At 46.0% G+C, this 16,874-nt stretch overlaps 1 protein-coding gene across 3 annotated transcripts in view; it reads left to right on the forward strand.

Moving 5' to 3' along the window:
• The window catches only part of THSD4 (thrombospondin type 1 domain containing 4), a 573,677-nt gene extending 562,556 nt beyond the window's left edge, over positions 1–11,121 (forward strand). For all 3 annotated transcript variants that reach the window (XM_077881722.1, XM_077881723.1, XM_077881724.1), the window contains 2 exons: positions 308–452; positions 5,078–11,121. In XM_077881722.1, coding sequence (XP_077737848.1) covers positions 308–452; positions 5,078–5,220 — 288 coding nt within the window. In that variant the 3' untranslated portion in view covers positions 5,221–11,121. The remainder of the gene's footprint in view (positions 1–307; positions 453–5,077) is intronic.
• Positions 11,122–16,874: the final 5,753 nt, after the last annotated feature.

The raw sequence follows: 16,874 nt of genomic DNA on the forward strand, positions 1-16,874 counted from the left end.
TAATTTCTAGATGTACGACTTTTCTAGAAGTATAACTTTTTAAGAGTTTTTGTGTTTTAGAGCTACAAACTGAAATCTTATAGAAGAAGTGATGTGATGTCTAGATTTGCCTCAAAATAGGAGTGGAGTAGACATGAGTGGGGTGTAGATGGGACACAATTGGCCATGTGTTGATTGTTATTGATGCTGGTTGGTGCATGGGAGTTTGTTTTAGTATTTGGTCTCCTTTTGAAGATGTTTGAAACTTTCCAGTATCTGCTGCTCCAGTGTGCTAGAAATCTAACTCTCTCCTTTTGTCGCCATGCAGTGTTCCAAGAGCTGCCAGGGTGGCTTCCGGGTCCGAGAAGTGCGCTGCCTGTCAGATGACATGACCCTAAGTAATCTCTGTGACCCTCAGTTGAAGCCAGAAGAGAAAGAATCATGCAACCCTCAGGACTGTGTCCCTGAAGTTGGTAAGTAGGGATTCCTATCTTGGAGAAAATATAGACCCTTCTTAGACCCCAGCAAGTTCCCTGGTATGAAAATGCCAAGCCCATCCAGGTCTCTATGTGACCTTGTGCATAATCGTGGGATTCAGGAGGTCATTCAGTATGGTAAGTTTCATAGCTTAAGATGACTGGTCATGGGTGATGATCCAAGCCACCCTCCCAACTTAAATGTGAATTGATTAAAGTAGTAGTGATTTCAGAGATTTGGTTCCATTATCTTTAAGATCGAAGTAGTGAGATTTCAACTTTTACTATGCAAAACAGTGTAAGGAAGAAAATTAATAAGAAAGGTCTAAACCTATTTAGAAAAAAAGTTGTTAAATAATAGTTAAAAATAAGAAAACCTCAGTATAGAACCTAATAAGAAATGTGAATGAATAGAGAGACTTACTATTCCTGGATGGAAACACTCAGTACTATAAAGAGGGGGGCACCTGGCTGGCTCAGTCCATGGAGGATACAACTTTTGATCTTGGAGTCATGAGTTCAAGCCCCACGTTGGGTGTAGAGATGATTTTAAAAATAAATTTTTAAAAAAATTCTGTCAAATTTTAAAGGATAAAAGATAATTCATGAGGTTTGATATATGTTCAGATTTATTGCCTTATCGTATATTTGAACACATTATAAAATACAGAAATTCATGAAGAGACAGGGGTATGGTGTTACAATACAGAATTCTGATGTACAAAGAAAGTGAAGTATGATAAAGGCCTAATGTTAAGGAAGCAGGGAAAGGAGAGACTTCCATTGTATTTAGATAATCAAAGATCCATTTGAAAAAACAAAGCAAAACATTTTAAATCTTGCTTTATGCCATATATATATAAACATTAATGCCTAAAGGATTAAGATTCTTGCATTGGGACACCTGGGTCGCTCAGCAATTGAGCCCTGGGCTCAGGGCGTGATCCCCATCCCAGGATGGAGTCCCACGTCAGGTTCCCTGTGAGGAGCCTGCTTCTCCCGCTGTCTGTGCCTCTGCCTCTCTCTCTGTGACTCTCATAAATAAATAAAATCTAAAAAAAAAAAAAAAGATCCTTGCATAGAAAACATAATGTAAAAATATCAGAAAAAATATATATCTTGGGGTTGAGTAAGCCTTCATAAGCTAGACACAAAATTCAGAGGCCTTATTGCTTAATGTAAAACTGTAACATAATAAACATTTCTCCTACTAAGGACATTGTATTAGTCAAGGTTCTCTAGAGAACCAGAACCAATAGGATGGATAGATGGATGGATAAGTGGGTGGGTAGGATAGATAGATAGATAGATAGATAGATAGATAGATAGATAGATATTCATTATGAGAAATTGGTTCACATGAATGCAGAAGTGGGGAAGTCCCACAATCTAGCAGTCACAAGCTGGAAACTCAGGGAAGTTGCTGGTATAATTCAGTCTTGAGTCTTGAAAGCCTGAGAACCAGGGGAGTTGATGGTGTAAATCTCAGTCCAAGGCAGGAGAAGATGACATGAAATGTCCAGCTCAAGCAGTGAGACAGGAAAGGGGTAAATTCCTCCTTCCTCTGTTTTATGTTCTATGCAGACCTTCAGTGGGTGAGTCCCATCTACAGTGGGGAGGGCCACCTGGTTTACTGGGTCCATCAATTCAAGTGCTGATCTCATCCAGAAACACCTTCACAGACACACCCAGAAATAATGTTTCATCTGGGCTCCCCATCACCAGTAAAGTTGACACATAAAATTAACCTCACAGGCATCATAACCCAAGTTGGAAGAAAAGGAGAAAAGAAAAGAGGAAGAATGAGCAATGATTGTGAGGAAAATGTGAAACATTCCTTATTAGAGTGGGATACAATCAATATAAAAAGAAAATGTTCAGCCAGGAGGAAGCAATAGTGACAGAAGTACCATTGCTGATTCATGCGCACAAACGTATTCCAACTAGATGTCACCTCCATTAACCTTACATTGGCAACACATAATTAAAACTTGCCTTAAATGTGGATCCCAAATTGTTACATAAATTGTTTTTGAAAAGAGTACACTATAATGCAACACTGGAAACACCATATATATATATATATATATATATATATATATATATATATATATATATAGTTGTCTACTTGTCTCTGCCCAGGCCAGGATAATTAAAGACAGTCCAAATTACCAGATCCTTAGAATTGATTGTACAGTTTGCAAAACTAGGAGTGATTGGTATAACCAGTTCATGTGTTCTGAAGAGCTGTCACTCAGCTGGCAAACATCTCCTACAGTGTTCTAACTAATGTGACACGATGGAAATTTTTTACCAGTCCGCTTATGTCTTCTTCATTTGTCTATAGTGTCTTTTCAAGGAGAATAAAAAAACTACTTAGCGTCCAATCATAGAAAATCTAACTAAGGAGAAAGGGAAACGATGAGATTAACAAAATACAAAATGTAAGCAAAACCTTGGTATTGTTTGATATGCCTCAGATTTATACCATCAGAGCTAAAGTTACTAAAAATGTCTATGCTGTGAGCTGGAATTATTGCAGCACAAAGTATATCCCAGACAGTTGCTCACAGCAAGACTCTGTACAGACTCAGAAAGCAAAGACGGCTCAGGTACACATTTGATTATAATGCTAAAGAAGAAAATCATAACTGAGTACATGGGCAAGTATATGCAGTTGTCAGGTTTTTTAAATGAGCATTCATTTTTATAATCTTTCATGTAATTCCAGAGAGCCATTACTAAATCATCTTACAATTGATAGTATCTTAGAATCAAATAAATGCCATTCAGGTAGAATTAAATCTCTAATATACATAGAACTCATTCAAATTAATTGAAAAAGAAAACAAACAGAACCCCTATACCCATGCATCTTCAGTTTTGCTGTGAACCTAAAAAGACAAGTGCTCCAATTTTGTAAAGGATGAAGGATGTGAACAAACATAATGGAAGAGACTGAGCTAGTAATCAGCCTCACTGGTAAATCAAAAAGGCAAATTTTAAAAATAAAGGAAGTCTATGTTTTTCCATAAGATTAGAAAACCTTTTTTTAAAAAATTGGACAATAATCATTGTTGGTAAAGTTGTGGGGGAAAAGTCAGGCTCCTACTTGTAACTGAGTGTAATCTTTTTGGAGAACTTTGGCAATATCCCTCAATATGTAAAGCATTTGGTGTCTTTGACTCAGTAACTCCTCTTTTAGAAATGTATACTAAAGATATGCTCTAAAACTGCACAGATACACATATACACGAAGAATGGGGCTCAGTAAATTATGTGGAATTAATAAATGAATGAATCATAGAACTTCTTGTAACTCATAAAAATTGGAAGCAATTACATTTCTGCCAGTAGAAAGAAATGGTTAATTATATTACTGTACACAGTAGAGATGTTACAACGTCTTTTATATGAAACATAAAATCTATTTACCAAATAACACTGTAAGCAAAATCATAAGAAAACCCAGAGGCGTGGAGAAGATGTTTGCAACACATATAATGAACAAAGGACAGGATTTCCTGTAATTGTAAAGAATTTCCATGAATCATTTGCCTTAAGTTAACTAAATCAGCACGTGGGAAGATAGGGAAAGCAATTCATAGAAAAGGAAACTCAAGTGGCAAATATACAAATAATGATGTGTTCAACCTCATTGGGGGGTAAGGTCATATCCACCAGATCAGCAAAAAATAAAACATGCAGCATAAACAAAAGAAAATTGTTGCCCCCACTTTGAAGAGCAATCTGATGAGATCCGTAAAGTTGCATGTACCTGATGACCCAGCAAGACCCAGAGAGGGGATGTGTGACAGCTGTTTGAGGAGCAGTGTTTGTAATAGTAAAAAAATTGAAGACGACTTAACTGTCAGTGGAAAACTGGGTCAAAATAGTACGATGACATACTATTCAATAATGAAAATGAACTCTCTAGGGCATTCGAACATGAGCGAATCACACAAAGTCAGCATTGAGCAAGTTGCCAAGGAATATATACAATCTGCATCATTTTTTTAAGATGTTATTTATTTATTCATGAGAGACACAGAGAGAGAGAGAGAGGCAGAGACACAGGCAGAAGGAGAAGCAGGCTCCATGCAGGGAGCCCGACTTGGGACTCGATCCCAGGACCCCGGGATCATGCCCTGAGCTGAAGGCAGACGCTCAACCCCAGGCGTCCCTACATCAGTTTTTTTTGTTTTTTTTTTTTTTTTGAAGTTGAAATGCCACATAGTGATTCGGGTACCATCATTTACAGTTCAAGTGCAAAGAAAGAATTGGGGATAAAAAACACCAAATGGGGGGCTTGATTACCTCTGGAGCAGTGAGGAGAAAGTGGGGAGGTGGTCACGGAGTGAGCTCTGGGAACTGTGTCTGTGTTGGTGAGCAGCCCAGAACACAGTCCTTGGAATTATTCTCTCTACCGAATTCTGTGATCATGTTTCAAAGAAAAGAAAAAAATGTAAGCTCTTGGCCCAGGCTACAAATCCCCGATGTGTTACAGCGGGGGAGCGGGATGGGAAGCCAGGCCCACCCCCCACCCCCACCCCCACTCCCCCCACCCTGATCCGGGCTGGCGCTGTGCTCAGAGTCCTCCTTCCCGTTCTGTGTTGCTGCAGATGAGAACTGTAAGGACAGGTACTACAACTGCAACGTGGTGGTGCAGGCGCGCCTCTGCGTCTACAACTACTACAAGACGGCCTGCTGCGCGTCGTGCACTCGGGTGGCCGCCAGGCACGCAGGCTTCCTGGGGAGCAGATAACCCCGCGCTGCAGCAGGAGGCCGCCGGGCTGCCCCCCAGGCTGCCACCACCCCCACCTGCGGCCGAGTGTCCACGTCGCGGCCCGGAGCCAAGCCACGGTTGTCCTGTAGCATCACCACAAACTGATGATCCCTCCCGGGGAGCCCTGGCACCTGGGAAGGTGCTGTCGGAAAGCCGAGGGTGGCTAGGGGTGCGGGTAGCCCTCAATCACCTCCCATGCCAGCACTTTCTAAGCTAGCAGGTGGGCCCTCACGGGGCGCTGCCTGGCGGCCGGGGTGCTACTGGCCTTTCCGCGTCGGGGCCCCCTGGAGAGTGGGGAGAGGCAGCTCCCGCCCTGGAGCCCCGCTCAGCCCTGCCGAGACACCTGCCTCCCAGCGTCCCCTCAGCCCAGCGGTGCCTACTTTCATTCTCAAAGACATGAGGCTTTTTCCTGCCTTAGGACCCAAGTATCTCCTGTCAAGTAGTGCTTTATGAGGTCACAGGTGTATTCACAGCTACCAGATCATGAACAGCTCACGAAGCCCCCAGAACGGGAGCCAGGGACTGAACCATTATCCCCATTTTACTGACAAGGAAACTGAGGCTCAGTTTAAGTGATTGACCTGCCAGGTATATTCCCCTGTTGGGTGGCAGGGTTGAGTCCGACCACAAAAGTCACCCCGAGGCCTGCCCAGAAGCCCAGAAGTCTGTAGGGATCGGCTTCATTTCAAACCAGGTGACCGAGAAATTTCCCACTCGGTGAACAAAGCCCAGCTTTAGAATTCTTTCCTCTGGCCAAAGGTCAAGACACTATCCTAGGCCCTCAGTTGTTTCTGACGCCTGTTTCTTTCTTCCTTCCCCGACGAGGTCACAGATCCTAGTTATAGGGCTCTGTACAGGTTTGGTTCAACCCCATCCTGAATGGAATGGTCCTTGAGACAAGAAGGCCATTGGGGTAGCAAGGTCATGCCTGAAGTCCTGATTCTGCTCCCCAGGGAGCTGACCGCCAAGGACCCTGCGGCCACGGAGCCTCTGGTGTCTCTGTACCCTGGGCTCCCCTGCTTCCCCAGCCACCTCCCCAGGCTGTTCACCACTCACCCAGTGGAAAGTCTAACCAAACTGTCTCCGCATAAAACCTGTGTTTATATTAGAAAGAGTCTTCCTTTGGTTTTTCCACTTTGATTTATGGATTTCTGTTTGTGATTTCTCATCCCTCCCTCCCACTGCGAGTCACAACCTATATCCCAGCATCCCAGACTTGAGCACTAAGATCTGCATTCATGCCACTCGCCAGGGAGAGGGGCCATGGGCTCCCCCAGTGACAGCCACCGCAGAAAGGGTCTTCCCCAATGCCCTTCACCTAACTCTGCAGCTCCAGAGGCCTCGGGCTGCAAGGGAGATGCAGTGCGTATCGAAAGGTAAACGATCTGAAAAGTCAATTAAAAGGAAAGAATATATATGTGCGTGTGTATGTGTGTACATGTGTGTGTGTATATATATACATACAGTTGACCCTTGAACAATGTAGGGGTTCAGGGTGCCAACCACCCCCTGCACACTTGAAAACCCATACATAAAATTTGACTCCCCAAAAGCATAGCTACTAATAACCTGCTATTGACTGGAAGCCTTACCAATGACATCATCGATCACCACCTATTGTTATATGTCATATGTATTATATACTGTATTCTTACAATACAGTCCGCTAGGGGAAAGAAGATGTCATTAAGAAAATCACAAGGAAAAGGAATCACACCTACAGGACTATATGGTATTTATCGGGGGAAAAAAATCTGTGAATAAGTGGACCTACTGCAGTTCAAACCCATGTTGTTCAAGGGTTACATATATATATTCTCCTACCAATTAAGACAAATACCAGGCTAAACAAATTGTAAGCTTATAGGAAATCTGTCTTATTCAGTGCCGTGGTGCTGGGTCTATTTCTCTTTGAAAGCAAGTCTGGGTTCTTAGGAATCGAATTTCTCCCTTGAGCTCTTTAACCCCAAAATCTGCTAATTGGATGATCCCCTGAAGCTTTTGGATGTAGTAGCACTAGCCCAATCTGACACGCTGTGTTCTGTGTTCGGTTCCCACTGCCCTTGGGCTTTCAGAAATTCTATCTGGCCTTTCCGTGGGGGTTCTTTTCTTGGAGAGCCCAGCCGCCACTTTGCAAAAAAAAGGACACCCATCTCTCTCCCCATCCGCGTGCAGTGTAACTTGCACAATATGCAGCCGGGCAGAGACCCTAATTCCCATGCCCACCAAGCAAAAAGAGACCAGAGAAGCCAAACATATGGATGGTTTCCCATGCCCTCTCTCCCTCTCACCGCCTACTTTTGCTTTTTATCACAAGAGAAGCATGATCTTTATGCAGCTGCTCTCAGATCTTGCCCAAGAAGCCATTAAATTGGGAGATTCCTTGGAGGAGGCTTTTCCATGCTGGAGCAACATCAGTGGGTGGAAGGGCAGAAAGGCTGATTTCAGCTCAAATTGAGGGAAAGCCTTCTAGCCATCCAGCCTGCCCAACAGCAGTCCAGGCCACCCTACATGGGCGAGGCTCCATCCTAAAGGGAATTTCTTCATCAAGCAGGAGGTGAACATCCTGGGTCCTTCCAATTCGGAATTCTCATTACTGGGCTGGCTCAATGCTGGCTTTGACCTCTCTTGGGTGTCCTGTGGCCCCCAAATGCTACCTGACAGTTGTTTAAAAGGACAGTGATCTTCCCATGAGAATGGCCATCCTGCCAATGGCAGAACTGAGTGGCAGCAAATGGGTTAGTGCCATGTCTTTAGGGGGACAAAAGTACCCAAACTAAGTGTCTATTTTCTCTTCCAACAAATAGTTGGGCTCTTCTTGGAATCCATTCATCTCTGGAAAAACTATGAATTACTAGAACGGGCATTTTAACAACTTCTTGGTCTTTAAAATCCAGTGTTTGTTAAGTTCCTGGTTCCTATGGCAACGTATCAATGCCCCGATAGGGCACACAACACAACACGCCTGATAGGGCCCTCAGGGTGTCGGGTGACACGGTGCCTGGAGGTGGTCAGAGGACAGCTGATCTGAAGACCCTCCCTGCAGATAGGCCTCTTTCTTCCTTCCTTGGCGCCCCCTTATCTCAGCCTTGCTTTTCCACGATCTGTCACCCTCTCCTCAGCACCTCTCCATGACCTTTTAAGCGGCCACTTGCAGAATTGAAAGTTACATTTTAATGCTGTTTTGCTTTTTCCTGTGTCCTGAATGGCCTCATTCCCTGCTCCGGATTTTAAAATTAGATGAACTGAAGGTGTTACATGTTTTTTCACAAAAGTCAACCAAAACAGCTTGCTGTTTTACTTTCGCTTCCTATTGGAGAAGGAAGAGTGTCCCTTGCAGCCCAGGCAAAGGCCACTCAGTGCACTCCAGCCTGCCACCCTCACATGGACTCTCATTTTTCCCCTAGAGGAAAGAAATAGCAGAAGAGACAGGCTAAAGAAAGCTTGCAAACCCGGCCACTGGATGGAGTCAGGAGTCCTCTGAGTTCATTAACAGTGAGTCGGCTACACTCTGGCAGAGAGAGAAATCCAGATATTACTAGTACCTTCCTAAGCCAGTGGCTTTCTCCTTTTTTTTTTTTAATACAGCCATTTTAGAATTTGAATATTGGCCCTCTAATGTAAAAGGCATATAAGTGGTAAAAAGAAATATGGCTTTCCTTAAATCAAACCTGGAAGGACCTATATCAGCCTGGCAGGTGGAGGCCAACACCTGACGCTTGCCGTTTAAAACATCTTTAATGTGGCTCTGATGGGAAGTTGGACACCTTACTGATGAAATTGGTGGATGACATGAAATTGGTGACAGTGACAGGCCCAAAGAGATCTAGGAGACTAGAACAAAACCTGGATCTTAGGAATTCACCAGGAAGCAACATAAGTGTACCTTTGGAGTTAAAATGAAAACAAAAACAAAATTGTATCAATACAAGGTGGAGACGTAAGAGTTTCAGCTAAGTTCGATGTGAGTCAAGAAAGTGGAATGGGAGCACTCCCTCCAAACCACACACACACACACACTGAGACACTTAGGCTCCACTGGGAGAAGACATTCGTCATGCCACATTGTGGTTGTGATGCTGGAACCACGCTTGAGGAATATTGTTAGCGTGTAGTGTTCAGATGAGCATGCCCAATCCTGATGAGGGGCGCAGACAGAAACAGGGGAGAGGACTTCATGAAAACATTTATCCTGGAGAAGAAGAGGTGTGGGACAGCACTATGAGAGCAACCCTAAGGCCATTAGGTAAAGGCTGTAGGGAGACAGATGTTAGCCCCTGAAGAAGGACCAACTTCCCACAGGTGAGAGCCCTCCCCCAACCCTGAAGGTAGAGGGTTCTCCCATCGCTGGAGGTCTCAGCAGAGGCCGAAGGGCCACTTGTCAGGGATGCTGGAGAGGGGAATTCAAGCACCCAGCTGGGGCAATATGACTTTTAAGGCCCCTTCTAAGTCTAGGCTTTGGTAACTCTGTCAGTAGAGCAGCTTAGGGTGAGCCACCTGGTCTGGGGTACTTCCCATTTCTGCGTTGGCCATTTTGATCCCAGTGTCGCACCTCTCACCTGAGCTGAGTGTGGGCCTCATATCCCAGAACCACTAGAACTTGGTCAGAGCTGCCCTGTCGGGTCCTGCTTTGTAGATGAGTCACCCAACATCCCGACGGCTAGTTCCCCGCCCAGGGTCACACACTTTAATGGGGCAGGACCTTGACAAGACTAAGGCCCTCTAAATACCTTCTCTCTTTCTCAGCTCACCTTGCTTTGCTTCACCTTTACTGGAGCCAAGTAATTCTCTCCACCCCAAACCATCCCATACTCCTGGTTCTATTCCATGGGTAACAGAGAGTTCCATCGATGTGCTGAGAAAGGTGACCACGAGGGAGGGGGGACTTCCAGCCAGGTTTCCCAGCATCTTCTAGAGGTTGAACCCTTTGCCTCAGTGAGAGGAAAGCCATTCTATTACATAAACCAACTTCCGGTTCCTTGACCCCCCAGTTCAGTTTGTCAGAAGGATATACTTTGTTATAACTTATTATTTTGTTCTTTGTAAATACAAGATGTTTATAGGAAATGTGTATTCTGAACTCTATGGGCAGAATGAGTCACTACACCAAAATAGTTCTATTATTTAGAATATGCTAATTTTAAAGGGACCTAATAGGTATTTATTTACATATACAATCCACGTTTGTGTAAAATCGTTTGATCCTACTAACCCAGCTTCCTGCAAAGTGGCTACATGATGTCTTATTCTAAGTTCATAGTTACCATTCAGTATCCTGACTAGCCAAATTCTTTGGGTTTTAACATTGAATATAAATTACTCTGCTTTTTGACTCGTTCAGGGCTTTTATCCCTGGCATCGTACCCGAAACAGGTCTGTTTGCATTGCCACCTTTCCATCTTAAATGTTATGTTTGCTCGTATAATCTGCCCTCGCCTCATCCCCACCCGGAGAAGGGAATTTGAGGGTCTTTAATCCCTTCTCTTTGTCTTGCTTCCTTCTTAGCATCACCAGCACTAAGTTGCTTGGGAGGCCTGGTCAGAGCAGCGTGTAAGGCCGGGTCCGCTGTCAGGGGCTGGGAGGGCTTTACAGGGGTGTTCCCAGCTCTGACCACACCTCCAGGGTGTCCTCTGGGACTGCTAGGGTGGGGGTTCTGTGTCCTCCTACCACCTGCATAGCCAAGGAGCAAGGAACCTACTAAATACTCCACTGTCTCCATGTCACCCTTATAAAGTATTGTTTAAGAAGGTGGGGTGGGGTAGAAGGTGAATTATATGAATAAATGCAGTGTGTTTTCTCTCCGGCAAAAATGACAACTATTTTTGTGTATGACTAATTTATTTTTATTATTGTAAAAATACAATAAACTGGTTAAAAAGATCAGCTTCATTAACATGTTTGTGCTTTCTTGGGACTTATTCCACTTCTACTCACGTGGCTCCAAACAGCCCCCTCTAGAAAGATCCAAGTCCTTTAGAGGTCCGTTGGCTCGTCAGCCTGGTTCTGAGCGCTCTGCACAACGTGGGGCCACTCAGAGAACATTGGGGCCACTTAGGGGACACCTTCCCTAAGGAGGACGTTAGCCTTTAGGCTGCTTGAGCTTTAGGCTGGTCCTCAACCTCAGCTGTCATTAGAATCACCTGAGGAGCTTCAGACAAAGTGTTCAGTGTGTGTATCACCCCCAGGATAGCACTTGAACAGGTGCTTCCTTAAACCTCCCCCAGGGGGCAGGAAAGGTTGGGGTCCACTGTGCAGATTCAATGTGGCTCCAGACCCTCAACTGAATAAAACTTCTCCCAACTTCCCTCGGGCCGACTTCACCCTGGTCTTGAGTTTAGCAAAGTGTTTGACAAAATCTATCAGGCTATCTTGGTGCCTAATAAAGTGAAATAGGACTTAGGTCTTGGTGCCTGTTGAGAGCCATCCTGGACACGAGACAGTCTCAGGTGGCATCTGTCCTTGACTCTGTCCTGCATTGTTCCATCAGTAACTCCCAGAAACTTCTCATTGTGCCTAAAATGTGTTCCCCTCCCCTCCCACCCGCCTTCTCTGCCTGGAAGATCTCCACTTAGTCGCTTTTCTTTTTGATTGTGGTAAAATTAACGTGACATAAAATTCGCTATTTTAACCATTTTGAAGTGTGCCGTTCAGGGGTATTTAGTACATTCACGGTGTCACGCAGCCATCACTGGAACATTCTCAGCATCCCCAAATTCCATGTTTGATTCAACACGCCAATCAGAGCCAGACACTGCTGTGTTCTTACTAAATGCTCATAGCAGACCCAGGAGGCTGTAATGTTACCCCTTCTGGAAACCAGAGCATTGAGATGCAGAGTCTCCAGTTAGCCTTGGGTGGCTCTAGGCGTCTACAGTCAGGTCCCCATGAGGATGGGCCTGTGTCTCCCCCAGCTGCATCTCTGCGGAGCCTGACACGTTCTAGGGTCCCAGCCTATCTTAGTTCCAGTCTCTTTCTCCACATCAGCTCCGATCGGTGGACGTAACTGTACAAGCACAGGACGGCGTGCTTAGCTGTTGCTGTGTAGTCACCCAGGCTCGATGTGATGGATATGGGCACAGGCTACGTGTGGAGCTACACAGCTGCCCCCGAGAGAGAGGCAGCAGCCTGCTCTATTCTAGGGGTCAGACCCACGCTGGAACCCTCGGTCGCCCAATTTTAGGCACCACCCGTCATACAAGTTCATTGACCATCAGGAAAGAGTCCAGAGGATGGTGGCCAGGATGGGAGTGGAAGGAATCTGGAGAGGACACTGTCTTCAACCATCTCCATGCATCTCAAGGACACTTGAGGACAGACAAGAAACTGGACACCCAGGAGATCAGTAAAGAGAAGGGACAGGGAGTCACACCTGCTTCCCATAATTGAGAGGCTTAACAACGGGAAAAGACATCTCAACAGACATTGAGACCCTCAAAAAAGAATGATCAGGAACATTTGAGCGTAGGGAAATGTTAAATATGGACAATATTTAAGATGATGCCACCGAATCCACATAAAATTTATTGGATGTGACGGTCGTGTTTGGTCAAGCAGGAGTGTCTGCTGCAGTATTTAGGGATGACGGCCACGATGTCTGCAATGCACTTGCACGTCGGCCCGTGACACTGTGTGCGTGCACACGTGTGGAAAGAGAATACAGGCAAATAAAGTAAAACACACTTTGATATTACTGAAAGGTATGTGGTATTCACTATACTATACTTTTCTGAGGTTTGAAATTTTCTTAGAAAGGGGGTGCAGATAAGGAACAGAAAGAGGATAAGGAGAAGAGCTACCATTTTTGCAATGTTTTCAAATTTGTCTAATGATTGGGTGCCTGGGTGGCTCGGTCTGTTAAGCATCAGACTTTTTTTTTTTTTTTTAAGATTTTATTTATTTATTTGAGAGAAAGCAAGAGAGCACAACAGGGGGAGGGGGGGAAGGAGAAGCTGGCTCCCTGCTAAGCGGGGAGCCTGACACGGGGCTCAATCCCAGAACCCTGGGATCATGACCTGAGCTAAAGTCAGACGCCTAATGGAGTGAGCCACCAGGTGCCCTAAGCATCAGACTCTTGAGCTCAGCTCAGTTCTGACCTCAAGGTCCTGAGTTCAAGCCCCACGTTGGGCTCCCCACTGGGCATGGAGCCTACTTAAATTTTTTTAATGATAATAATCACCTGAGTGCTCATTCAGCCACACCCCCCACCCCGTGTGTGCCTCCCCAGCAGAGAGCACAGAGGTCTGCATGGCGAGCCCGTGCCCCAGGTGATCCTTATCATCACCAAGGCCGGGAGACCCCAACTTAGCACTTGCTTCATGCCAAGCATCATCTCGGTCATTCTTCACATCGCTCTTCACGGCAAGGCTTATGAAGCAAGTACTTCATTTTGTGGCCATTTTATGGATAAATAAAATGGGATTCAAAGAGAGAAAGTAACCTGCCCCAAGGCATGTCTATTCAGCGGCAGAGGCTGTCCTGGGTTGTCTTGAAGCGTCGTGTAATGAAATCAACTGGAACTTTTTGTTGTTTAATGATGTTGGGACCCTGTTCCCAGATATTCCAGTTGGTTGGAGGTGGGGACCAGGCACTGATGGTTTTGAAGCAGCCCCAAGAAATGCCAGCTCGGACTGAGAACCACCTGAGAAGGGTGTGTCTCACTCTTTAGTGTGTATATGAACCACCCGGGATCTTGTTAAATTTAAGATTCCGAGTCGGTGAATGCTGGGTGGGACCTGAGATTCTGTATTTCTAGCAAGTGCCTGGGGTGAAGCTGCTGCTTTGAAAATGAGGCATTCAAGACGAAGAAAGTTGTAGGTTTTCTTCTATTGAGAAGCTGAGCCCATGACCTTCTATAAAATTCAGATTCATGGACTTAATCTACCTGTTTACCCCTTCAAATCAAGGGAATATACACACTCTGAAACTCTTTCAAGCCCCTATACTTGGGCATCTGGGGGGCTCGGTGGTTGAGCACCTGCCTTCAGCTCAGGGTGTGACCCCAGGGTCCTGGGATCGAGTCCTGCATCGGGCTCCCTGCAGGGTGCCTGCTTCTCCCTCTGCCTGTGTCTCTGCCTCTCTCTGTGTCTCTCGTGACTAAATAGATATATATTTTTAAAAGCCCCTATACTCATGTGTCATATGTGATTCAATGTTTTCAAACAGAAAAAAACCAGACAACCTGGGTATCATTCATGCATTTATTGGCCACATGTAAAAGAAAACCTGGCTACCCTGACTCGGGGCTTTGTCTTTTCTTTTACGACAAGGAATCTGGCTGGATTGGTTAGCACCTCGGCAGTTCCAGGGCCAGCTTCTTTGTAGTTGTCCTGGCCTCTTCCTTGTGGTTACAGGATCACTTCTCCTGCTCCAGCCATCACATCCATCTTCAGGGGAGGAAGGACAGTTGCAGCTGCATTGGCCTCCATTTACCAAGAAAGCCAAAACTTTCCCAGAAACCCCTCCCATACCCGGCAGGCTCCCAGGTAGATCTCATTGGCCAAAACGGGCTCCACAGCCATTCCTAGTTACCAAGGAAGTTGGGAAGACAGAGAAAGGATTGTCATGATCAGTGTGAACTGACCGGGATCCGCCACTGGATGCTGGACGCACAGCTGCTCTGGACAGAGCTGGGGTTCTGTGGGCAGAGACACAGGAGGGGACAAACAAGGATGAGGCCCCTGGCGATGTCTGCCCTTGGCGAGCACCAGCTTCCCGACCGGGGCTATCCCAGGTCAAACACCACCACCTCTGCTCGGGTAGGTGCTGAGCATGCCGAGTGGAAGAAGACTGCCCTCAGAGTGCTAACGGGGGAGACAGAAGATAAAGACAAACAGGTGACTTCTGTGTGGCATGGCGGGTGGTGATACGCATTGTGGGAAATGGCAAAGCTGGGAAGGTGGATGAGGCATGGTGGAGCCGGGCAGGAGGTGATGTAATTTTGCAATGTTGGTGAGGTCCTGAGCCAATGGCCAAGAAAGAAATTCTTGAGACATCCTTCGTGCAAAAAAACATGATTTTGTTAAAGAATGGGGAACCGGACCCATTGGCAGAAAGAGCTGCTGCCCTGGGGTTGGGAGGGGGTGGCTGACTGTATACTCGGGAGTTGGGGGAGGTAAGGAACATGGGTGTCCGAAAGGCGTGTGCAATGCTGAAGAAGACTCACAGGATACTGGGGGCCTAGCTGTTGTCAAGCGAGGGTTGTTTTTCCTTCTAGTGAGGCATTAAGACAGCTGGGAACCCGCCGGAGGAATGTTATACTCTGCCCAACTCAGGTCCTTGTCAATGGGCTCAAGGTCATAAAGAAGTTTAACTTTGGGGGCACCCGGGTGGCTCAGTGGGTTGAGCATCTGCCTTCGGCTCAGGTCATGATCCCAGGTCCTGGGATGGAGCCCCACGTCGGGCTCCCTGCTCAGCTGGGAGCCTGCTTCTCCCTCTCCCTCTGCCTGCTGCTCTCTCTCTCTCTCTCTCTTAAATAAATAAATAAATAAATCCTTAAAGAAATTTAACTTTGCATACATTCCCTTCTGCCTGTCTTTCCCACGTCACTCACGAGGGAGGGTGAGATTAGGACTCCAGGAAATCAGGGCATTATGGGTCCCTGAAAGCTAAGCTATTGATTAGAATGCTTTTTCCTTGTGAATCACTGAGACGTTGGTAACCCGATGGAGAGTCCTGTCTTGCAGGACTCTGATCTTTAGCAGTTAAATATTTGTTTTTCCCTTCCCTAGGGTTTAGGGCAGCCAGGGGTGCCTGAGGAATGTCACACAGATCCCACCCGGAGGAGCGCAGGGGTGTTGCGGGGTGTCAGCTTCTGCTTTGCCCTCTTCTTGCCTTCTCCGTCATCAAGAGGTGCGATTTTCTAAGAGGGGGTTGGGGGCACAGGCACAAGCTGGCCACGTGGCTACCTGGATGAGGATGGTCCGGGCAGAGGAATGTGCACGAACTCCGCCTCTATGAGAGCACAGAACGTTCAGAAAGTGGGGGAACCAGGGGAGCAGGAGATGGGGTCAGGTGCCCTGGGGGCCTGGGGAAGACTTTGGCTTCACCACGAGTGAGAGGAGAAGCCAGTTAGGGATTGGCGCGGAGGAGTGATGGGGCTTGAGTGAGGCCAGCAGCCTGGCATCAGCTGTGATTTGTGCACGGGCATTCACTGTGCCCAAAACACCTGTCTTCCTGGGCTAAACCATCAGCATTGGAGGCAAGCTGAGAAATCCCATTTCGGTGAAAACGTTGATTTAGGAAAGTCCACTTAGCACAATGTAACAAGAGCCATAAAGCTGACCGTACACCCTTTCACTTAATAATTTCACGACTGGGAAGTCATCCTGGGGAGAGGACTTAAGGAAATGATGTTTTTTCTTTTTCAGGAGTGTTTTCAATAATCATTTTTTTCATTTTGTGTTTTCACATTAATAATAATCTTTTAAAAGTAGACATGTACATGTACTCCATCATCTGGTTGACTTCCTTATGGCCCAGTACCACCACTGCGTCCGGCCTGGTAATATAGAAAAGATGTTGGGTTTGGAGCCAACAGCCAAGAAAGAATTCTTGATATGTCTTTGGTGCAAAAAGGTGGTTTTATTAAAGCACAGGGACAGGACCTGTGGGCAGAAAGAGCCGCACTGGGGTCA

This window comes from Canis aureus, chromosome 32 (assembly GCF_053574225.1).
Source record: "Canis aureus isolate CA01 chromosome 32, VMU_Caureus_v.1.0, whole genome shotgun sequence".
NCBI lineage: Eukaryota > Metazoa > Chordata > Mammalia > Carnivora > Canidae > Canis > Canis aureus.